Genomic DNA, 25,671 nt, shown 5'->3' with positions numbered 1-25,671 from the left:
ATCCATTAGTGCCGTGGGCATCGGGTCACTGGGTGCGGCGTAAAAGGGATAACAAAGTCGAGTCCTTACGCTATTATTATATAGACTAGCCGAAACCCGTGGAACATCCACGGAAGGGAGGATGTGGTGTATGGATAGAGTGTACCATTATGGATGGCATAGGGGATTTGCTTGTCCGAGTAAGAGTTAGGAAGAAAGAGGAGAATGAAGAGTGCGTATATGAACAACGTATTGTTGCGAATATGGAATTTGGCCTCCATATCCGCTTGTAAATATTCCCCTATTTCCCCAATACTCCCCAACTATCCCCAATCCCCCATTCCCTAGTCCCATTGTCTGTAAACAACAATCAGTAGAGCCGACCTTCCCCTTTTTCCCCCATTAAATGTCGTGCCCAGGTCCACCGCATCTCACGTAGACAACGTTCGGACATCTTGCTAGTTATTCTTAGTCTATGTCAGTTAAGGACTCCTTTCCATTAATTCTGACTCTTCGTTGCACCAGAATGTGATTATATGGCACCAGTAGTGAGTTTAGGACCTTTCCCATACCTCCTCCCATCTTCTTCCCCAAACAACAACAACAACAACAGAGGGGCACGGCGCTGCGCGGGGGGGAGTGTGCGTCCTGACACCGGCTCGGTTAGCCGCCATTGACAATGCGCTCTAGACCATGCGCTCCACGGGGTTACCACAAAGGGGCTGGCTGTCAGCTCCTCGTCAAGGGCGGAGCCTGGTAAACCCCCCGCACGCACCCAATGAGAAGCAACGTGCCGATTCCATGAGGCGGAGCTAACGAGCCGAGGGCGTGTCACTCCCCGCCGGATATACGCGGCCACGTAGCGGACGTGACGTCAGATGCGCCCCCAGCCTGAGCAGACAAGTCACCATCTCCGAGCGCTGTGACCTTCCCGCATCTCTGGACCGGACCGAGTCGATTCTGCCTCGAGCCCAGGTGCACCTGGAGCCATCGATCCTGCCTTTCCTTGCCATCAATCCCCGTGTGAGTCAGCCTTTTGTCCCGTTTATCTGTCGTCTGTTGGGAATAATATAAGAGTGTGTCTAAGTGCTTGTCTTTCTATGCTGTACCTCTTGTAGTTGTAATCTAACCTTCCGCCTTAATATAACCTCCTCCGGAGGTCTTGAGAACTGAACCCTGGGTGTCGTGTCATTTGAAACCCAGCCGTGTGTCCTTTTCCTTTATTGCCTTTATTGACCTAGCGTAGCGCGATTAGTCAACGTTCGAGTATAATCGGGTAACTTGTGCAGACGTGGTCATACCAAAACCGCTCGGTAAATAACATCTAAGCCACGTCTGTAACAATTGGTGTCGAGGAGTGGAATTCGGACCCGGGACTAAATTTATTAGGCCCAAATTTGTAACAATTAGAATCGATTCGGAGCGCGTTTCCCGCGCGTTGTTAGGCCCAAACCAGGGAGGGAGAATCGATTCAGAGCGCGTTTACTGCGCTCGACGAAATTATAACGGCCGAAATTTGTTTTGTTGTATAAAAACCCGAATTTTGAAAGTCGCGCTATGGCAGACCAAGACAGCTGGGGTCCGGTAGGGGAGAGTGAGGCAGGGTCGGTCCAGGACCAAATTGAGGGACATGAGGGACAGGAGGAGAGCGAAGCAGCGAGGGTAGCAGACGCACAAAATAGCGTCGTTGTGCCCGACATTGCGGGAGCGCAAAATGGCGCCTCGCTGATCACCGCGCCCGCGACCGTGGCAGCGCCGCCGGTGGATTTGAACTTGTTTTTCATACAAATGAAGGCCCTTATGGCCCAGAATAGCGAACGGTTAGAACAAAAGATGGGGGCCAATAGCGAACGGTTAGAACAAAGGATGGGGTCCAATAGCGAGAAATTGAGGGAGGACATGGGGGCCCAGATCGGAGGGTTAGGGAGTAGAATAGAGGGATTAGGAAACAAATTTGAGGGACTAGACAACAAATTTGAGGGATTAGACAATAGATTAGGGGAAATACAGGAGGGGTTAATGGGGGTAGAAAACAGAATGGCCGCTCAAGAGAATCAAATGGAAGGGATGCAAAAGGGGTTAGAGGGGTTAGAAAACAGTATGGAAGGCAAATTGAGGGACATGAGGGACCAAGCGGAAAGGGAAGTTAACCAAATGGGGCAGCAGATAGAGGGGGTCAGAATGGGGGTAGAAACCAAACTGGATGCTCACAGGGAGGAAATGGAGCAGATGAGGGTGGCATCTGGGCAGGAGATGCAAGTGATGGGAGAGGAGATCAGAAGAGGAGTGAGTGAGGAGGTCGGAGGAGTGCGCGAGGAGGTGAGGCACTGTAAGGAGCGCATGGAGAAGGAGGTGAGAAAGGGGACTGTAAAATTGCAAGGGGGTATAGAGGAGTTGACGCTGGGAGTAGAACAACTGACAGTGGGACAAAAGGAGTTGGGGGACCAGGTAAAGAAGAACACAGCGGTAATAGAGGGTTTAAAATCGACACAGAAGGAGATGAAAAAGGACGTAGGGGTAATTAAAAAAGAGTGTCAGACGGTACATGAGGACCTGACGAGGAAAATGGACAAGGTGGTAGAGGTGATGGAGGTTAAAGAGCGGGAGGTGCGGGAGCACATAGAAAAAAATAAAGTGGAGTTAGAGGAAGAACTTAAAGGGGCGCACGAAGAGATGAAGGAGGTGAAGCAGAAATTAGAAGAAGTGGAAGAAGGGGTGAGCGAAATTAAGAAGCGACGGAGAGAGGATAAGAAAGAGATAAAGGAGGAAGTAAAAGAATTGGTCCAAAGTCTGTGTTCGGATCGTGATGATGTGCTCATTAACCGGATGAGGGATTCGCAGGTGATGGAGGAGAAACGAAGAGAAAGAGGACCCGGTGTAAGTGGTGACCAATATGGTCGTGCGTATGATGCGCCAGGTGATTTAATAAGCTTGGGGGTCGAGATAGACCCGGATGTTCGTGAGAGGCCACGAGTGAGGTGTATGGCTGGTCCGGAGGGTATGGAACAAGAGGTGCGAGGTGTGGGTGAGCAAGGTTGTGGTGGTATGGAATGGGTAGCGGGTTGCGGAGGTGTGACCCATGCATCGACACCAACAGGGGTAGTTGTTGGAGGGACCGGGGAGGCACGAGAGCCCCTTGGGGGTAATGTACTGTGGGGGCCCGGCCGGTTCGGCCCCGCGCTGACCCCGCAAGGGGCGACGCACGGGGTCCGGCAGGCGGGCAACGACTCGCATGCGAGGTGGTCCCACAAGGTCCCACTCGCGCCGTATGACGGCAAGAGTGATCTACGCGCGTACCTGGCGCAGTTCGACTGTGTGTGTAAGGGCAACGGTTGGGGTGAGGACGAAGGTGGAGTACACCTGGTGGCCGCATTGCGCGGCGCGGCGGCGGAGGTGCTGACGGCATTACCAGCGGGTGCTCTCACCCTGCCAGCCCTCCGCAACGCCCTAATTAATCGATTCGGCATAGAACAGCAGAGCGAGCTTGTTAAAGCTCAGCTCGCGCTGCGAAAGCGCAAGCCCCAGGAAGCCTTCGGGGAACTTGCCCACGACATTCGCCGCGCAGTGGGGATCGCACATGCTAGCATGGCAGCGGATTCCCGGGAAAGCCTGGCGCTGGACCATTTTATCCAGGCCCTCCCGGACATTGAGCTCCGGCAACAGCTCGCCATGTGGCGCCCGCAGACTCTGAGCCAGGCGGCTGACGCTGCGGCCCGTTGGGAAGCAGCGAGGCCCCTGGCCCGGGGGGGCCAGCGTCTCGCAATGGCGGTCCGCCAGGTGGGACCCCCGATGGAGGGCGGACCCCTTAGGGGGCCCGCCCACGACGTGGGTCCTGACCTGGCGGGCATGGTCCGGAGGCTGGTGGACCAGCGCCTGGCAGGACCTGGACCATGGCAGGCGGCCCCGGAGGTGGCCCGCGGTGGACCACGAGCGGGTAATCCAATTCGGACCTACAGGGGGGGGAATTTGGAATTCCGGAGGCAAGCACCTTATCAGGTGAGGTGCTATACCTGCAACCGCCTGGGTCACCTGGCGCGGCACTGTCGAAACGCGCGCCGGGATGATCCCCGGCAGTTGAGGTCCTCAACTCCGCCCAGGGGGGAGCGGGTTAGCCGACCCCAGACACCCCCCCGCCAGACCCCGGGAAACTAGAAGGTGTCGGGCACGTAGGGCGGTGTTCGGCAGCAGAGGATGGAGGAGAGCCCTCATTGACGCGACAGGTCATTTATTGTGGCCAAATTGGAACCGGTAGCCTGACAATTAGATGCAAAATTGCCGGCGTGGGGGTAGACGCCGTAGTGGACACAGGAGCTAGCGCCACGATCATCAGCCCTGTGGTCCTTGATTCGAGCGCAGGTGGCTGGGATAAGATCCAGCGCCTGCAAAATTATAGTTTGCAGCTTGCTACCGGGGTAACGGCCCCGATCATAGGGCGTGGTTCTGTGACCCTCAAGTTAGGGTCGGTAAGGAGGGAGATAGATGTTTGGGTGGCGGAGGTGTGCGACCCATGTTTAATAGGGTTGGACCTGTTGACTGCCAGCGGTTGTAAAATCGACTTGTGCCGGGGGATCCTGCAGGTGGGAGTAGAAGAGCTGCCGTTAGGGGGAGTGAGCACGGCCGAGAGAGCGGAGCTGGAGGCTTCCGAGGCCGTGACCATCCCCCCAAGGGCCGAGGCGATAGTGCCGGCCCGGTGGGCAGCTCGCCCAACATGGCAGGAGTCCTGCGGCCTGGTCGAACCGGTGGCAGCGCAGTCCATACCGGGTTTAATCGTGGGCCGCACCCTTGTAAAAACGGACGGACCGGTAGTGGCCGTCCGAGTAATAAATATGAGTACAGAACCACGCACTATAGTAAGGGGCACGAGGGTAGCTGGCTGCACCCCAGTTGAGGAAGTCGCGACAGTGAGGGGCGAGAACGTCCAGCCGAGCCGACCCCGGGGGGAGCCTTCAATAACAAGTAGGAATTGGCCCGATCCCATTTGCGAGATGGTAAATCGTAGCAGCGTAGAGTTGGGAGGTACCCAGAGGGAGGCCTTACACAAACTGGTTGGGTCCCATTTGGACCTCTTCTCCCTGTCCACCGAGGATATTGGACGTACGGGCCTGGTGAAACATCAGATCCACACCGGTGAGGCCCGGCCTATTCGTCAGGCCGCCCGACGGCTCCCTTGGAGCAAGAGGGCGGAAGCTGACGAGCAGGTTGAAAAAATGCTCGACGCAGGTGTGATCGAGCCCTCGGGAAGTCCTTGGATGTCACCTGTTGTGCTGGTCAAAAAGAAGGATGGGACCACGCGGTTCTGCGTGGACTATCGCCAGCTAAACAACGTGACACTCAAGGACTCATATCCCCTGCCAAGGATTGATGACACCCTCGATGCCGTTGCGGGCTCAAATTGGTTCACAACTTTGGACCTCAAGAGTGGGTATTGGCAGGTGGAGATGGATAGGGCAGGGAAGGAGAAAACGGCATTTTCCACAGGTAAGGGACTGTATCAGTTTACTGTGATGCCGTTTGGTTTGTGTAACGCCCCCGCCACCTTTGAAAGATTGATGGAGCATGTACTAGGCGGCATGCCATGGCAGTCATGCCTGGTGTACCTGGATGACGTCCTGGTACATGCCCAAACGTTCCCCCAGGCAGTAGCTAATTTGGACCAGGTGTTCGGGTGCCTCAGACAGGCAGGGTTGAAGCTGAACCCGAGTAAGTGCACTTTGTTTGCAAGAGAGGTGGCCTATCTAGGTCACGTGATTGGCCGCGAGGGGGTAAAAACGGACCCAGACAAAATTAAAGCGGTAGAGGAGTGGCCCGCACCACGTACCATCAAAGAGGTGCGGGGATTTTTGGGACTCTGTTCCTACTACCGGCGCTTTGTGGCGAAATTTGCGGAGTTGGCCCGTCCCCTCCACCGGCTTACGGAGAAGGGGACGCGATTTAATTGGACACGGGAGTGCCACGAGGCCTTCCAAAAATTGAAGGGGTGTCTAACATCCGCACCCCTTCTAGCTTACCCCACTAGTGACGGGACATTTACCCTGGACACGGATGCGAGCCAGGAAGGATTGGGCGCAGTTTTGTCTCAGACACAGGAGGGCGTGGAGAGAGTGATTGGTTATTATAGTCGGGCCTTAAGTAGACCCGAGAGAAATTATTGCGTCACTCGCAAAGAGTTATTGGCTATGCTGGCTGCCATGAACCATTTCCACCCGTACTTGTACGGGCGGAAATTTTTGGTTAGAACTGACCATTCCTCCTTGCAATGGCTCCTTCGGTTCAAGGAACCGGAGGGCCAAATTGCAAGGTGGTTGGAAAAGTTGCAGCAGTACGATTTTGATGTGGCCCATAGGGCCGGGAAGGCCCATGGTAATGCGGACGCACTCTCTCGGCGTCCTTGTCTGGGGGAAAACTGCAAATTTTGTGCGAGACACGAGGAGAGGGAACAATTGGGCGATTCGGACCCGACCCTCGTTGTCCGGGCAACCCGGGTGAGAGGGCCAATTTTGCCACTAACCGCAGATGAGGAATTCGGAACTTTGGCATGGAGCACGGCCCAGCAGGAGGATCCTGTCCTGGGGCCAGTGTTCAATTGGGTCAAATTGGGGCAAAGACCAAAGGGGGAAGAGGTCACCCCCCTCGGGGCACAAACAAAGGCATATTGGGCTCAGTGGCAGACCCTGGAATTGAAAGGCAACATCTTGTATCGCAAGTGGGTGGAGGTTCCCTCTGATCGAACTTCCTGGCTGGTGATAGTCCCTGACAAATTCAAGAACGTCATATTGCAACAGGTGCATGGTACCCGCTCCGGCGGCCATTTGGGCAGGACAAAGACAATATCTCGGGTCCGCCGGAGGTTCTATTGGGTGAATATGGGGCGCGACATACAGGACTGGTGTCGGAGATGCGACGCCTGTTCTGCCAAAAAGGGACCAGCACGGAGGATGAGGGCCCCCCTTCAATTACATCAGGTGGGGGCCCCCCTTGAGCGGGTGGCTATGGATATTCTAGGACCGCTGCCCCGCACCCGCCAAGGTAATAAGTATATCCTCGTTGTAATGGACTATTTCACCAAGTGGCCGGAGGCCTACGCCCTCCCCAACCAAGAAGCAGGGGTGGTAGCGCAGGCCTTCGTGGAAGGATTTGTGTGCCGGCATGGGATTCCACAGGAGTTGCACACCGACCAGGGACGAAATTTTGAGAGCAAATTGCTAAAAGATGTGTGCAGTCTCCTGTCAATTCGGAAAACCAGAACAACGCCTTTAAGACCTCAATCTGACGGGATGGTGGAAAGATTTAACCGAACTTTAATCCAACAACTGGCACTGTTCACCGCCACCCGTCAGGATGACTGGGACGAACATCTCCCTTATTTGCTCATGGCCTACCGAACCAGCCAGCACGGGGCCACCGCATGCAGTCCAGCGTTGCTTATGTATGGGCGGGAGTTACGGGCTCCCGCCGACTTGCTATGCGGTCCCGTGCCAGACACAGTGGTTAACCCGCCGAGGGAGGGGTACGCACGTCACCTAGAGGAAGGCATGGAGCTAGTCCATGCCTTCGCCCGCCGCCAACTCCATCTGGCGGGGGAAAAGATGAAGCGCAGGTACGACGACCGGAGCCAGGGGAGTCAATACGCTCCGGGGATGAAGATTTGGTTCTTTAATCCCCGGAGGCGGAAGGGAAGGTGCCCAAAGCTCACCTCCCCCTGGCAAGGCCCAGGAGTCGTCCTGTCGCAAATCTGTGACGTGGTCATTAAGATCAAAATGGGGCCACGAGCCCTCCCTCGGATCGTCCACGCCGACCGAATAAGGCCTTACACCGGCGAGCAGGCGCCCCCGTGGATTGCCTCGGCTTTAGATGCCGAGGCGGGACCCAGTACCTCTGAATAAGGGGGGCTTATTAGTGCCAGAGGACTGGGGGATTGAGGAGCGATAGGCCCGGTGGGTAAGGGTGGCATCCCTGCCACCCTTCCCATGGTGGGGCAAAGGAGCAATAGCTTATGGGGTGTATGGCAGTGAAAACTAGCCCGGGTGGGTTAGGTTATATTGATAGGGCCCTAGAAGATGACATTAGGTAACGTTAAGTTTAGTTAGTGACTGATACCTGTAGTGGGGACGCAGGTAGATTAGTGTGGATGATAATGACGAGGGAGCGCAATAGTTTAAAAGGGACGACTGGGAAGCGCAAGTTTCAGAAGGGAGTAGTTAGCTGAAATGATGCCGTGTGTGTGAGAATTGAACAGGTGTGATTGCACAGGTGTGCAACTGGACAGGTGTGTGGAGCAGTGTGTGAGTAATGAGTGTGTGGATCAGCGCGAATGCGCTTGGGGAGAGAAGGGTGCAGGTGGCACCAGGTGTGAGAGCACAGGTGTGCCAGTACAGGTGTGTGGAGAGAGTTGGAGTAAGTGGTACGGAGTGGTGTGCATGGTGCGAAGGTGTGGATGGGGGAAGAGTGGACCCCTATCACGGATACCCGGGGCGGGTAGTGTAAGTGTTAGGTAGAGGGTACAGGTAAATTGTGGTTGGATATTGGCATTTGTGGTGCGGTTGCAGAATGGTGTTGTGAATGGGTGCATTAGTGTTGTGGAAATGGCTGGGCGTGTAGCCTGTTAGTGTGTGTAGTTGGTTGGGCACTCCACCACTGTGAGGATGTCGGCCAGGTGAGGCCGCAGGTGGACTCTGGGAGCCGGTAGTTGTGAGTGGGTGCCTGAGGATCCCGGATGTGGATCGGGCAGCCCAGTGCCAGAGAGGGCACCGAGTGGGGAGAGAGCCAGAGGGCCTTCCCCAGGTAGTTAGGTTAGGGTGAGGAGCAGGTAAGCTCGGAGGCAACTGCAGTGGTGGAGGTGTGCAGGTGGGTAGACCCACTGGGAGAGGTACACGCCACAGCCCAGAAATTGTGCGAGAGCACCGGGAGATGAATCGGGGGAGTGAGACCCCAAATTGAAAAGCACCACAGTTGGCCAATGGGAATTGGTTTTTAGAACCCATAGTGTAAGAGGGCCAATGGGTTGGCCGGAGAAAGACCCCGGGTAGTGTAAAGTTGTTAAAGTCATTTAGGAAATAGTTAGGATTGATGAACCTGTCGCACCATACGCAGCCACTTACCTGTGGTGATGATGATGACTCCACACCTGTGTTTTCTTTGTTTTGTTGCAGGAAATGAGATTGCTGTGGATTTGTGAGACGCATCACGACGTGGATGAGACATTGGGGTGATTCCATCTCTCCCTCCATAGGAGGGACTGATGATGAATTGGTAATGGCAAATTTTGATGTGCAGTTGGAGATGGCAAATTTTGATGAAAGTTGAAAATAGCAAATTTGATTGGTTAGGAGGGAGAGAAGACGAATTTGGTTTATGGGAGGAACGGGGAAGACAGTAGGGACGTTTGTGGATTTGTAAAGTAGATGTTTATGGGTAGTGTTGTGTTTTGTGGATACAGTAAGGGGTAAGGGAGGGGCCATGTAGGTTACCTGGTGGGGGGGGGGGGCGTACGGTAGGAACGTACCTGTCTCACCTGGTTCCCATGTGCCCCCAGTGTGCATTACCTTGCATTGCGTGCACTTTTGCGCCCTTACCACCTTACTCACTTGTCTGCTTCTTTTGTCTCCCACCTCCGAGGATCTGGCTTTGGGGTAGAGCGAGAGGAGAGAGAGGTGCTGGCTTCGCAGTTGTGGGCCTGCACTTTCGCTGTTTGCTGCTTGGATCGATACACCATATGGACCGCAATGTTTGTGGCCACCCACAATGGACCGCAGCTCTTTTGCGGCCAAGCACCACCCGTGGATGGACCTATGGGTCAACGTGGCACCTATGCCATACAGGTGAACCACTTATAGTTGGCCCCCTGACGGCCACAATAAAGAAATGGACGCGGTTGGCGCCTTTCTTTATTTTGTTTAAAAGAAGTAAGAAGGCCAAGTGCACCACATGAAGGCAAGACCAGCGGCAGAACATCGGCCGGCTGCGACACCACCGGTGATTTGTAAACACTTTATTGGTGCACCGGATGGTGCTCACTGTGTGATGGGGTGGTGCTTGATGCTTGGAAGGGGTGCTCTGCACATTATTAAAGGCCGTAGGCCACAGAGCACTCGTGGGTTGGTGTATCGATGCTAGCATGCGTGCTCTCTCTATGCATAACATCTGCATGTGTTCCTCCAAAAACAGGTCCTGGATCGTAGTGTAAATATCAGCGTAGTCTTGTGTAAATAATGCTCCCTACCGGCTGTATGTTTAGTTTGAGGATTCTTTCCGGATTCGGTTATCCTGTGGGTGTGTTTCTGTGAGGAGAAGGGTGCAACGTCGCAGGGGGACATATTTACTCATTTGTGAATATCTGTAAAACTGTCGCACTCAGGGTAGAGTTAATAGTAGAGGGAACTACATTGCGTGCCACACTAAAGTAGGTAAAAATTTATCGGGTCGGGACGCCCCGAGGGTAGAGAAGGGTGCAATGTTGCGAATATGGAATTTGGCCTCCATATCCGCTTGTAAATATTCCCCTATTTCCCCAATACTCCCCAACTATCCCCAATCCCCCATTCCCTAGTCCCATTGTCTGTAAACAACAATCAGTAGAGCCGACCTTCCCCTTTTTCCCCCATTAAATGTCGTGCCCAGGTCCACCGCATCTCACGTAGACAACGTTCGGACATCTTGCTAGTTATTCTTAGTCTATGTCAGTTAAGGACTCCTTTCCATTAATTCTGACTCTTCGTTGCACCAGAATGTGATTATATGGCACCAGTAGTGAGTTTAGGACCTTTCCCATACCTCCTCCCATCTTCTTCCCCAAACAACAACAACAACAACAGAGGGGCACGGCGCTGCGCGGGGGGGAGTGTTCGTCCTGACACCGGCTCGGTTAGCCGCCATTGACAATGCGCTCCAGACCATGCGCTCCACGGGGTTACCACAAAGGGGCTGGCTGTCAGCTCCTCGTCAAGGGCGGAGCCTGGTAAACCCCCCGCACGCACCCAATGAGAAGCAACGTGCCGATTCCACGAGGCGGAGCTAACGAGCCGAGGGCGTGTCACTCCCCGCCGGATATACGCGGCCACGTAGCGGACGTGACGTCAGATGCGCCCCCAGCCTGAGCAGACAAGTCACCATCTCCGAGCGCTGTGACCTTCCCGCATCTCTGGACCGGACCGAGTCGATTCTGCCTCGAGCCCAGGTGCACCTGGAGCCATCGATCCTGCCTTTCCTTGCCATCAATCCCCGTGTGAGTCAGCCTTTTGTCCCGTTTATCTGTCGTCTGTTGGGAATAATATAAGAGTGTGTCTAAGTGCTTGTCTTTCTATGCTGTACCTCTTGTAGTTGTAATCTAACCTTCCGCCTTAATATAACCTCCTCCGGAGGTCTTGAGAACTGAACCCTGGGTGTCGTGTCATTTGAAACCCAGCCGTGTGTCCTTTTCCTTTATTGCCTTTATTGACCTAGCGTAGCGCGATTAGTCAACGTTCGAGTATAATCGGGTAACTTGTGCAGACGTGGTCATACCAAAACCGCTCGGTAAATAACATCTAAGCCACGTCTGTAACAGTATTTATTGCAATCTACTTAAATGACAACGCTACGATATACTTTTGAAAAATGAATGGATTCGTAAAAGGGGAATCGGCATAGCACCACTCTGGGATTGTCCACTCAGTGGACGGCTTGCTGTCGCCTTCGACTGTCCAATCAGCGGACGGCTTGCTTCGCCTTCGCCCAACAGACGCCAATACGATGGCGTCGTAAGATGGCGTCGTATCGGCAGTTAATCGGATGCTTTTGGGCCCCAACGTCGGCTAATTCAGATTTTTCAAGTATGCCTGTACGTGATAAACAAAGAGCGCGGTTCGTAGATCGTAAATCCATTAGTGCCGTGGGCATCGGGTCACTGGGTGCGGCGTAAAAGGGATAACAAAGTCGAGTCCTTACGCTATTATTATATAGAATGGTGTGCCATCAAGTGCCAGTACATTGGAAATATTCAAAATGGCTGCCTTAATCTACGGGTGTGCTGTATCAGCAGCAAGGCCATGCCTCAGTAATGATGCAAGCAGCAGAATAAATTTGGGATAAAATCCCAGTCAAACAACCATTTGGTAGTTCGATAAGGGTATTGTAAAGTATCAATGAATAATTAGTCTTTGCATCAGAAAAGTTTAAAGGTCTCACCCCAGAATTGCTTCATCTCAAAGTGGTCCATTAATTGAGAGACATTTGTTTGTAGTCCGCCAGTGTCACGTTCTGTAAGAGTGCTCAAGTGACATTCTTGGGTTGACAGATCATAATCAAAAGATCTGCAAGGCAAATATGCAAATAAAACATTGCATTCCCATTAACTCACCATTTTCTGACCGTCTTTGACGTCCTCTCAGCTGTGAGTGGAATATCAGCGCCCACACTCTCAAATCTGTCTCTGCCAAACAAGCATTTCCTCCTTCTGTCTCCTTTTCCTCTTTTGTGTTTTAGAATCAACAAAGGGTTTTGGGGTCTATTGAGGATTTAACCTTTGTTCATGACTTAGATGGGGAGGGAGAAATTTCCTTATGTTTTGGGGTTTTTGGGTGGGTGGTCCATAAGTTCCAATGCACTTTCCCCATTCACTTACATGTAAAATTAGGTGTGTCTTAGAACCACCATTTTCCTACTACTACCCCACTGTTCGCTTCTCGCGAGCACAGGTTAATAATTTCAATAGCCAGCAAATCCACCCCTCAAGGAAGGCAAAATGCAGGGCCTTGCGACCGTGTGCAAGGTAAGAGCCACAACGGGACTGGCAGTTTCATGGACGCTAGAAACCTCAAACCGCTGGGAGCTACGATAATCTGGGCAGTGAGCATGTCCCACCATTTACACTGCACGAATCATCAGCGACCTCACCTGCATCGGCTTTAGTGCCCTCACCGACATTCCTTTCCGTGCACTACTCATCAGCGACCTCATCTACATCGGCATTAGCGCCCTCACTCACATTCCTTTCCATGCATAACTCATCAGCATCCTCACCTGCGTCTTCAGAGGTGTTCGTTGAGTTCACTGCATTTTAATTCATCAGCATCATTTGAAAAGTTGCATGTGTTTGTGTGTAAATAAAAATTTGAAACAGTACCTGCTGTGCAGTAATAAACATTGGAAATTCTCTCGGAGGAGGCGCTCCTATGATGAAAACCTACCCCCCCCCCCCCTTTTCCATTGAAACAATGCCCCGATATTCGCGGCATCGACATTCGTGGCATTTTTCATTAATCCTGAACCTCTGGGAACCTATCCCCCCTTTCTCCATTGAAACAATGCCCCAATATTCACGGCATCGACATTCACAGCATTTTTCATTAATCATGAACCACTGGGAACTTATCCCCCCTTTCTCCATTGAAACAATGCCCCGATATTCACGGCATCGACATTCACAGCATTTTTCATTAATCATGAACCACCGGGAACCTATCCACCCTTTTTCCATTGAAACAATGCCCGGATATTCGCGGCATCGACATTCACAGCATCTATATAATAATACCGTAAGGACTCGACTTTGTTATCCCTTTTACGCTGCACACAGTGACCCGATGCCCACGGCACTAATGCATTTACGATCTACGAACCGCGCTCTTTGTTTATCACGTACAGCCACACTCGAAAAATCTGAATTAGTCGACTTTGGGGCCAAAAAGCATACGATTAACGACCGATACGACGCCATCTTACGACGCCATTGTATTGGCATCTGCTGGCCGAAGGCGATGCGAGCCGTCCGCTGATTGGACAGTCGAGTGGTGTGAACATGGCTGGTGTGAACCAAATGGTCTTTTTATTCCCTTGAACATTTTAAATTAGGATATATAAGGAAACGTCTTTATCGTCATTTTAATAAAGTTAAATGGAGTGACGTTGCGATACTCGGGGTGCGTTGCATAAATCCTCGTAACTCAGAGAGGTGTAGCAAGTGGCGAGACGTAACACTCCCAGAATGGCGCTATGCCGATTCCTATTACGAATCCATTCATTTTTCAAAAGTATATCGTAGCGTTGTCATTTAAGTAGATTGCAATAAATACGTTGTTCATATACGCACTCTTCATTCTCATCTTTCTTCCTAACTCTTACTCGGACAAGGAAAGCCCCTATGCCATCCATAATGGTACACTCTATCCATACACCACATCCTCCCTTCCGTGGATGTTCCACGGGCATGGCCATGAACAGGCTAACAGTGCTGCAGTGTGCGTGCCGGAGTGCCAGGTAACGGCTGTGCCAAGGGATGGAGTGTCGGAGATTATAAAAAGGTTCTTTCATTTTAGGGCGTGTATTTTAGGGTAAACTGTGACGGAGGATCAAAGGGGTGAGAAGGAAACAGAGTAGGGTAAGGGTGGGGGTTCGGAGGGGATCGATCATTAGAGAGCCACAAAAAGGAGTTCTATAAAAGGTTTACCATTTGGCACGCTTTCTTTCCCTCCACCACCAAAGGTGGATGGAGGTTGTGTTTTCACACCGCAGGTCTGTTTGTCTATGAACAGGATATCTCAAAAAGTTGTGGATGGATTCGGACGAAACTTGGTGACCTGGTTAGGTATATGACGAGGATGAATTGATTCAATTTTGGTGAAGATTCGAATCCGGATCCGGATACGGGAATTTTTAATTTATTAAGCGAATCATGACCATTGAGAGATGGGGCCCTAAAACGATATACTGCATAGCATATTTCAAAAAGGTTGTGTACGAGTTGGTTAAATGAGTTGTTTAGATGACAAGAACAAGCTGATTCGATTTTGGTTCATGTCGGATCCAGATCCAGCCTATCAGTGGATACGAATCATAAAATGTCCACCTGGCGGAGGTATGCGCTCTACTGAGTGCCACCACTGAGTGAACAATCCAGAGCATGCATTTGTGCCGGTGTCGGCGATCGTTGTGCATATACGCACTCTTCATTCTCATCTTTCTTCCTAACTCTTACTCGGGCAAGCAAATCCCCTATGCCATCCATAATGGTACACTCTATCCATACACCACATCCTCCCTTCCGTGGATGTTCCACGGGTTTCGGCTAGTTTTTCATTAATCATGAACCGCTGGGAACTTATCCCCCCTTTCTCCATTGAAACAATGCCCCAATATTCGCGGCATCGACATTCACAACATTTTCCATTAATCATGAACTGCTGGGAACCTATCCCCCCTTTCTCCATTGAAACAATGCCCGGATATTCGCGGCATCAACATTCACAGCATCTATATAATAATAGCGTAGGGACTCGACTTTGTTATCCCTTTTACGCCGCACCCAGTGACCCGATGCCCACGGCACTAATGGATTTACGATCTACGAACCGCGCTCTTTGTTTATCACGTACAGCCATACTCAAAAAATCTGAATTAGCCGACGTTGGGGCCCAAAAGCATCCGATTAACTGCCGATACGACGCCATCTTTTTGGCGTCTGCTGGGTGAAGGCGAAGCAAGCCGTCCGCTGATTGGACAGTCGAAGGTGACAGAAAGCCGTCCACTGAGTAGACAATCCTGAGCATGCATTTGTGCCGGTGTCGTCGATCGCGGTGTACGCTAACCTCATTAGGTGGGTTTACCATAATTTCTTCCAACCACGCTCTTTGTTTATCACGTACAGCCATACTCGAAAAATCTGAATTAGTCGACTTTGGGGCCCAAAAGCATCCGATTAACAACAGAAGGTGCTATTCGATGCTGTGTGTGCTGCAGTGGTGGAGGTTCAGAGTAAATCACCGCCACGACCTCGCTGTTATTTTCTCGATGGTCCTGGCGGTAGTGGCAAAACTATGCTTTACAATACGTTGATTTCATTTCTCCGTGGTCAGAATCTCAGAGTTGCTTCAAGTGCATGGACAGGCATTGCCGCCACACTGCTCAACGGTGGTTGGACTGTTCACAATCTGTTCAAGCTTCCAGTCCCTATCATTGATACGTCTACCTGCAATATAGCACCAAACTCTGCCCATGCTGAATTGCTTCGATCAGTCACCATGTTTATTGTTGATGAAACATCAATGGTCCCCTTACATGCTCTCAATGGCATCGATATAGCACTGAGAGATATAACTGCTACAGACGTTCCCTTCGGTGGAAAAAAATTTCTTATTGGTGGTGACTTCAGACAGGTACTTCCAGTTGTCCCGAGGAAGCCACGTGCAGTCATAGTCGAAAACTGTCTGAAACGTTCTCATCTTTGGCACCATTTTACTGTTGTAAAACTGTGGAAAAACATGCGAGCTAACGAGGACCAACAAGATTTCGCTAAGTGGCTGATTGAACTTGGCAATGGTCAACTTCACAAGCATTTCCCCGACACTCACCCGGAATGTATCGCACTTCCCTCCCAATTTAACATTGTAAAGGGAAAAATAATTGACTATGTTTTCGATGATGTGTCAGAAGCAAATCTTGCTCAAACGGTTATTCTGAGCCCCACCAACAAACATACTCTGAAGCTAAATGATGAGGTCTTGGACAGAATTCCTGGTCCAAAGACAGTCTACTACAGCACTGATTGTGCCATTTCTGATGACAATGAAGAGGCTCAGAGGTATCCAATTGAGTTTCTCAACAGCATAACACCTTCGGGGATGCCGCCCCACCGTCTAAGCCTCAAACCAGGGACTATTATAATGCTTCTCAGGAATCTCGATATTCGTCAAGGTCTTTGCAATGGCACTAGACTTCGCCTTCACCACCTTCATTCTCACGTACTTGATGCAGAAATACTAACAGGTGCCCACCAGGGACAACGAGCTCTTATACCCCGTATCAGACTCGCCCCATCTGATGCCAGTTTACCCTTCGTTCTACAGCGAACTCATTTTCCTGTTCGCCTGGCATATTCAATGACCATAAATAAAGCCCAGGGCCAAACATTCCATGAACTAGGTATCTATTTGCCTGCTCCTGTCTTCTCCCACGGCCAGTTATATGTGGCATGTTCAAGAGCACGGTCGTTCAAAGATGTGTATATCAAGGTTGATAATACGAGAACGCAAGGAGTCGTCAGAGGCTTGACTATTACCCCAAACATTGTTTATCCAGAAGTTTTAAAATAATTTCAACCTCGGACACTGCGTTCATTGTATTATATTCCTACTGCTCTGCCTTGACTGACGCTTACCAATGCGCCAGTATGGGGCGAATTCCAGTCGATTTACTAATCCATTCATTTTTTTAAAAGTCTATGGTTCTACTGCTGTTCCTTTCCATTGACACATACCACTGCGCCAGTGTGGCCAGAGTGGTGCTATGCCGATTCCTATTACGAATCCATTCATTTTTCAAAAGTATATCGTAGCGTTGTCATTTAAGTAGATTGCAATAAATATGTTGTTCATATACGCACTCTTCATTCTCATCTTTCTTCCTAACTCTTACTCGGACAAGCAAATCCCCTATGCCATCCATAATGGTACACTCTATCCATACACCACATCCTCCCTTCCGTGGATGTTCCACGGGTTTTGGCTAGTTTTTCATTAATCATGAACCGCTGGGAACCTATCCGCCCTTTCTCCATTGAAACAATGCCCCGATATTCGCGGCATCGACATTCACAGCATTTTTCATTAATCATGAACCGCTGGGAACATATCCCCCCTTTCTCCATTGAAACAATGCCCGGATATTCACGGCATCGATATTCACAGCATTTTCATTAATCATGAACCGCTGGGAACCTATCCCCCCTTTCTCCATTGAAACAATGCTCCGATATTCGCGGCATCGACATTCACAGCATTTTTCATTAATCATGAACCGCTGGGAACCTATCCCCCCTTTTTCCATTGGAACAATGCCCCGATATTCGCGGCATCGACATTCACAGCATTTTTCATTAATCATGAACCGCTGGGAACTTATCCCCCCTTTTTCCATTGAAACAATGCCCCGATATTCGCGGCATCGACATTCACAGCATCTATATAATAATACCGTAAGGACTCGACTTTGTTATCCTTTTTACACCGCACCCAGTGACCCGATGCCCACGGCACTAATGCATTTTCCATCTACGAACCGCGCTCTTTGTTTATCACGTACAGCCATACTCGAAAAATCTGAATTCGCCGACTTTGGGACCCAAAAGCATCCGATTATCGGCCGATACAATGCCATCTTACGACACCATCGTATTGGCGTCTGCTGGGCGAAGGCGATGCGAGCCGTCCGCTGATTCGACAGTCGAGTGGTGTGATGGGTGGTGTGAACCAAATGGTCTTTTTATTCCCTTGAACATTTTAAATTAGGATATATAAGGAAACGTCTTTATCATCATTTTAATAAAGTTAAATGGAGTGACGTTGCGATACTCGGGGTGCGTTGCATAAATCCTCGTAACTCAGAGAGGTGTAGCAGGTGGCGAGACGTAAGGAAGCTTTTTTATTCCCTTGAACATTTGAAATTAGGATATATAAGGAAACGTCTTTATCGTCATTTTAATAAAGTTAAATGGAGTGACGTTGCGATACTCGGGGTGCGTTGCATAAATCCTCGTAACTCAGAGAGGTGTAGCAGGTGGCGAGACGTAAGGAAGCTTAAAGATAACGAGCTGAAAACAGACGAACGATATCCCTTCCGTGGATGTTCCACGGGTTTCACGTCTTTATCGTCATTTTAATAAAGTTCAATGGAGTGACGTTGCGATCAGTGAGTTGTATACGAAGAGATAAAAGGATGGCATTGACTTCGAGACGGTACGTGATAGTTGGCTGCGGCTGGCTGATGCTACGTTTTTTTTTTCTAAGTGCCATGGATGCTGATGGACATAATAAAGGTATCGGCTGATCTCTCATCGTAATATTACCCAATGGAAATGAACTGTTTCTTTGTTTGTCATTTCCTGTGCAATAATGTCAAATTGATAAGTCAGACATCCTTTTCTATGGACAGCTGCTCTCCTTTTCGATGGCATCGTCTATTGATATGCATGTTCTTCTTTCATATAATTTTACACATTCACAATCAGTATTTCAACTCTTGCAGACATTGGAAAGGAAGTTGACTCACAGGCCAACTCTCTGGCTCAATCACAGGCCGACGCACAGGCGATGTAATTGTGAGTAGCATTTTTGCACAAGTGAAAATTGATCTTTCTTCCTAACTCTTACTCGGACAAGCAAATCCCCTATGCCATCCATAATGGTACACTCTATCCATACACCACATCCTCCCTTCCGTGGATGTTCCACGGGTTTCGGCTAGTCTATATAATAATAGCGTAAGGACTCGACTTTGTTATCCCTTTTACGCCGCACCCAGTGACCCAATGCCCACGGCACCAATGGATTTACCATCTACGAACCGCGCTCTTTGTTTATCACCTACAGCCATACTCGAAAAATCTGAATTAGCCGACGTTGGGGCCCAAAAGCATCCGATTAACTGCCGATATGACGCCATCTTACGACACCATCGTATTGGCGTCTGCTGGGCGAAGGCGAAGCAAGCCGTCCGCTGATTGGACAGGCGAAGGCGAAAGCAAGCCGTCCACTGTGTGGACAATCTAGAGCATGCATTTGTGCCGGTGTCGGCGATCGTTATTCATATACGCACTCTTCATTCTCATCTTTCTTCCTAACTCTTACTCGGACAAGCAAATCCCCTATGCCATCCATAATGGTACACTCTATCCATACACCACATCCTCCCTTCCGTGGATGTTCCACGGGTTTCGGCTAGTTTTTCATTAATCATGAACCGCTGGGAACCTATCCCCCCTTTTTCCATTGAAACAATTCCCAGATATTTGTGGCATCGACATTCGTGGCATTTTTCATGAATCATGAACCGCTGGAACATATCCCCCCTTTTTCATTGAAACAACAACAACAACAAACAACAGGCATTTTAAGGCCATTTTCCCTGCAAGAGCCGGGGTTAGCCTTGCGGTCCCCATGACAATCTTCTCCAAATTGTCATGGTTCTATTTTTGAGGCAATGTTTTTATGGCCGGATGCCCTTCCTGACGCCAACTCTTTGAATCGCCTCTTATGACACGCAGGCATACGGTGTGCCTATTCTAAACCGGGGTACACACCGGTGAAATTTTTCATTTTTAATTGAAACAATGCCCGGATATTTGCGGCATCGACATTCGTGGCATTTTTCATTGACAATGAACCGCTGGGAACCTATCCCCCCTTTTTCCATTGAAACAATGCCCCGATATTTGCGGCATCGACATTCACAGCATTTTTCATTAATCATGAACCACTGGGAACTTATCCCCCCCTTTTTTCCATTGAAACAATGCCCCGACATTCGTAGCATCGACATTCACAGCATTTTTCATTAATCATGAACCGCTGGGAACCTATCCCCCCTTTTTCCATTGAAACAATGCCCCGATATTTGCAGCATCGACATTCCCAGCATTTTTCATTAATCATGAACTACTGGGAACCTATCCCCCCCCCCCCCCCCTTTTTCCATTGAAACAATGCCCCGACATTCGTGGCTTTGGGGTGCGTGTCATTTTTCATAAATCACGAACCACAGGGAACCTATCCCCCTTTTTCAAATTGTAACAATGCCCCGACATTTGCGGATTCGACATTTGCAGATTCGACATTCGCGGCATTTTCCGGAAAACCCATCCCCTGGGAATGTCAGTGTCCGGCATTATAGCAATAACAACAAATTTGACTTCACTGTTCAAATACTTATGGAGGGCACTGTATGCATTTCTCCCTCAATCACATCAGTATAAATCATCACGACAACACCTCTTGAATGACCTATTAAGTGGAATGGGTTGGAATTGGTATTTTGTTGTGAAAGGAAGGAAAGGATGTGTGAGGCGGCCGGGAAGACCAAATTTTCACCTGCAGACGAACTCCTCCTCAAAAAGGCATAATGCACCACAAGAGTGTTGATCACCTCTCAATAAGGTCTTGTTATATCCCAATTTAATTGCTGCATTGGGCGTTCCATAAAAGAATCGAATCAATGGGCCTGGAAAGAAGGACAACACAAAAAATAATCATCAACGAAAGGTCTCATACTCGTTTGGAAATAGATTTGAAGGTTAAATAAATGTGTCAGCTGTTTTTGTTGGTTTTTATTTCATTTTAAATAACCTGCTAGTGAAAAGGTTACATCTCTTGTTAAAGCAAAAACTGCAGAATTACAGGAAGTGTAAGGCAAGCATCATATTTTTTTTTCATATGCAGCACAGGACTGCGAGCAGCATCATTGGTTCGGAGGGTTCGTGGCTGTGCTGCTGATGCAGTGCTCCCTGTAGTCTTCAAAAATGTTCTGTATAAGTTCTGCAGAACTCAATAGAATTCTTATGAAACCTAATGAATTCTATAGAACTCTGAGGAGAGGTCGGATATTTCATATTATTCATTACACGTTCTATAGAACATCCATTGAAATGTCTGTATATCTCTGCAGAGAATGGATGTTCCATATAATTCTTCAGATACTCAAAATAACCTGTCTATAGAAATTCCATAGTACTTTAGGACCAAATCCTATAGAACTGTTCCATAGAAATCCTTTAGAAAATTTATATGGACATTCTATAGAACCTGTCTATAAAAATTCTATCGTACTTTAGGACCAATGTCTCTAGAAATTCTGTAGAAACTCTGGAATTTTACTATCGATTCTATTTCTAAAGAAAATTTCTATGGAAGGATATCACACCATGGGATCCTCATCATCCATGGGATCCTCATCATCCATGGAATCCTCACCATCCATGGGATCCTCAACAGCAAGTAGAAGAATGGGGTTCAGCCAGATTGAAGTCCCCTTCAATAGACTGAGTGCTCCACTGGACAATTCCTCCTGTTGTCTGGCTATACAACTTGGACATGCGCTGCAGAACCTTTATCCAATTTGTTGTATGAAATGCGTGTTTTGTGCAGCGAGGGATAAGATTGGTCGGCGTAAGCTGGTCCACATCATGTCACGTACGTTACCGCCATATGCTGAGTGTCACAGAGAAATTTTAAGGGTTTCCGTTTCCGGTTTTGCCGGCGAGGCTGAGTGTTTTTCCAAGCTCTCCACACTACGAAAGTTAAGAAATATTCCCATTTGTATTTTTGTCAAAACTTTATTTTTACAGTGTGAGTGCCTACTGTGTGTTTCTAGTTATATCTCGGTGTAAATCGTGCATACCTGTGTATAAATCGGCGGTTGGTTCCCGCCGCATTTTTCAGGCCTGGTTTTCCAGGCTTCGAGACTTTGTTGTCTCCTCTCGGCGGTCGTTTGTGGTCCATTTACTTTCGTTCTCTCACTGCTTTTTTTCAGTCTTTTTTTCACCCCATACTTCCCTGAACAACTTACCCTTTTCTGGGTCTTAATCTGGTTTCTGGGAACATCTTAAGCAGCCGTTTAGTCTTAATCCAAAAAAAATAAAAAAATAAATCTAATTTCCTTCTCTCCCCATATACGTTCATTCTTCGACCACGTGTTTCGCCGCATCCGGTTTTTTTTCTCTCCTTCCTTTATAACTCAATCCTCTCCAGCCGACACCTTTCCAATTCCAGTTCTCACCATATTTCTTCAACTTTATCCTTCTTCCTCTGATCCACTTTCACCTAACCTTCAAAAAAACATATTAACGAATCTTTTTTTTTAAAGGGTGGAAATTATTAAAGAAAATTTTAAAAGGGTGGAAATGCGAATGGTTCGGTGGATGTGCGGAGTATCGTTGAGAGAGAGGAAGACAAATGATGAATTGCGAAAGATGATGGGAATAGAGCCTGTGATGGATGCTGTGAAGAGGAACAGGTTGAGATGGTTTGGTCATGTGTTGAGGAAGGATGAAAGTGACTGGTTGAAAAGAGTGATGGAAATGAATGTAGAAGGAAGTAGAGGACGGGGAAGACCGAGAAAGACATGGCTAAAGATGGTGGAAGAAGAAATGCGGGCAAGGGGGTTAACAAGGAGAGATGCAGAAAATAGGGCGAAATGGAGAAGATTGTCATGGGGACCACAAGGCTAACCCCCGCTCTAGCAGGGAAAATGGCCTTAAAATGCATGTTGTTGTTGTTTGTTGTATTTAAAAAGTATGCCTCTCCTCCCGCACTAACACATTTGCTTATACACCTCCCTGTTCCTTCATTCTCTGCTCTCCTGGCTGTTAATCTTCTATTCTTCTGTTTCTGCTTCTGAACCTGGGCTGGAATCATTAATCCCCTTAAGAATCCTTCACGCCCTCATTTAGGGAATGTCCACAGATAGTTTTCACGGTTTAGTTTTAAAATGTTTAAACTTTCCCCTGAAGTGTTGTATATTATAACACACTTTTCTTCTTCTTCTTCTTTAAAAGGTTGTTTTCTATTTGCTCACCAAATCTCTTCATTCCAAATAAAAATTCAATCTCTTTCAGTTCTTCCTTCATACATTCTCTAAACTCACCTGCATTCCACTCCTCATCCAACGTTTTCAAACGGATCTCTGACTTGAAAATCACAAGAAACTCATTTTGCAATAAATGTTCGTCTTCCATGAATCGTCCAACACTTTCGAAAATTGAAACTCATCCTTCCCCTCCTAAACCAACCCCCCCCCCCCCCCTCACCCATCCCTTTCAAATTTCCCCGCTTGCCCCTCCCCTCCTAAACTTCCTCCCTAAATTCCCCCCCCCCCCAACCGCTCCCCTCCTAAACTCCCCCCTCGCCCCTCCCCTCCTAAATTCCCCCTTACTCCTCCCCTCCTCACCCCTCCATTTCAAAACTCCTCCCTCCCCCCTCCCCTTCAAATCTCCCTACCCTCCTTTTTTCTTCAATTCTCCCCTCTCACCCCTCCACCTCCACTTCAAAGCATCTTCCACGCTTCCTCTCCGTTCCAACTCTAACCTCCATCTCCTCCAACCTTCTTCCTCGCTCTGCCTCCCCCTCAAACAACACCTCACTGTGTCTCATCCAATCACCATCAAACCTTTTATCCTCCTCCTCCTTCCCTTTCTCCGAGGTCTTCTAAAATCTCTGACACACGATCAACAGCTCTCCGTACCTCGTCCTCCTCCTCCTCATCTTAACCTACCCCTCCCCTGTCCTGTATCCGATGCTCCCCCTTCCTCTTCCTTAACGGTATGGACCTCAAACATCCGGGGCCTTCACTCAAACCTGATTGATCTCTCGATACAGGTTGCTTCTGACAAACCAGACTTAATCTGCTTAACAGATACTTTCCTCCTTCAAGATGTCTCTGATTTCTTAATATCTCTCCCTGGTTACTTCCTCATCTGGTATGATAGACCTGAGCCTCATCCTGGAGGTGGGGTTGCTATCTTTATCAAAAACTCTCTTCCTCACTCTCCCTGCACTGCCCTCTCTCCACCTCACCCCCAGGAGTACCTCTGGCTACGGCTTCCCCTTCGCTCCCACCTTTTGTTCATATGTGCGTTGTCCCGTCCACCAAACAGTGATGACTCCATTTACATCTCGCTGTCTGACAACATGGACCAACTTCTATCTACTCATCCCAACTCTCTCTTCCTCACAAGTGGTGGTTTCAACTGTCATCATGCCAGCTGGCTGGGTGTGGGTATCTCTCTCACCAGCCATGGCACCTCAGCAAAGGACTTCTGTGACTCATTGGGACTGACACAATCTGTCAATTTCCCGACCCGGATCTCAGTCAACGGAGCATCTTCTCTTCTAGACTTGGTTATGACAAACTTCCCTGCAAATGTCTGCTGCTCTTCTTCTGCTCCAATCGGTTCATCTGACCATATGCTTGTGAAAGTGGTGTGGAATAAATATTCATATTAACAATTGACCATATTGTTAAAATTACAGAATGTGATCTGGTATAATGCTCTATGGTGCAGTTTTCCTCTTGCATTATTTTAGCCTCTGTAAAGAGGCAACAGGTGGTCAAGAGAGTTAATTTAAGGGACAGAATGTGTAACGCTCTTGGACTGCCATCTGTGTCTATCAAAATAGCCTATGTTCCATCCACTGAACACAGGCTAGAAAATGCATCTGTCACCTCTCTGACAGTTTCAACCATGGGCAAAATTCCCCCTCAGACAGGTCATAAGAAATTGACCTCTCAAAGAGGTATGAAGTACTTTTAGCTTTCTATCCCAAACTATGGACAAATAAGGCTTTTGGATGAGAAGCAAGAGAGACACTTGCAGACTCTCATGTCCCAAGGGGTATTGACCCCAGGGTTGACCTGGCATGCTGGTAACATCAAAGGATTTGTTCCTATATAACCAAGAGAAGTGTGCAACTGAGAGTAGAGTGGACTGGGAGAGTGACTGAAGAGGAGTGAAAAACTGAAGACCAGTTGAACTGATCAACCAACTGGAGACTGGTCAACAACTGAACGAGCTTCAACAAAGACCTACAGAAGGAGCTACAGCCACGACCGGCAGAACAACGTCATTAATATCTAATTAGTACGTTTATTAACACAGCAAAACTCTCAAAAGTGAATAAAACACTGTTTTGTTAAACGAGTTTCTTGGAAGTTTGTGTAGTCATTTAGTAGAACAAAGAAATTAGTCAACAGTGGACATCTCTTCAAGCAGGCATAAATAATCTGGACTGGTCTCCCATCTCTACTGCCTCTGACATCAACTCATCCTGGGAAATCTTCCAAAGTAAACTGCTCTCTCTCATGCACAGATTTATCCCATCCAGTCTTCAGTTGTCATACCCTTCCTCCCATCCATGGTACACGGAATCTTGTGGTGAGGCTGTTGCCCAGAAA

General features: G+C 48.9%; 1 protein-coding gene across 1 annotated transcript in view; it reads right to left on the bottom strand.

Moving 5' to 3' along the window:
- Positions 1 to 25,671, bottom strand: part of LOC137427954 (tolloid-like protein 2) — a 161,818-nt gene that overhangs the window by 92,014 nt on the left and 44,133 nt on the right. The window contains exons 5-6 of the mRNA XM_068117809.2: positions 20,814 to 20,943; positions 12,142 to 12,266 (exon numbers count right to left, since the gene is read on the bottom strand). Of these exons, the coding sequence (XP_067973910.2) occupies positions 12,142 to 12,266; positions 20,814 to 20,943 (255 nt within the window). The remainder of the gene's footprint in view (positions 1 to 12,141; positions 12,267 to 20,813; positions 20,944 to 25,671) is intronic.

Source organism: Myxine glutinosa, chromosome 5 (assembly GCF_964187855.1).
Source record: "Myxine glutinosa chromosome 5, kmMyxGlut1.1, whole genome shotgun sequence".
Taxonomy (NCBI): domain Eukaryota; kingdom Metazoa; phylum Chordata; class Myxini; order Myxiniformes; family Myxinidae; genus Myxine; species Myxine glutinosa.
The sequence above is the reverse complement of the archived record's forward strand: the minus strand, read 5'-3'. Positions and strand labels throughout refer to the sequence as shown.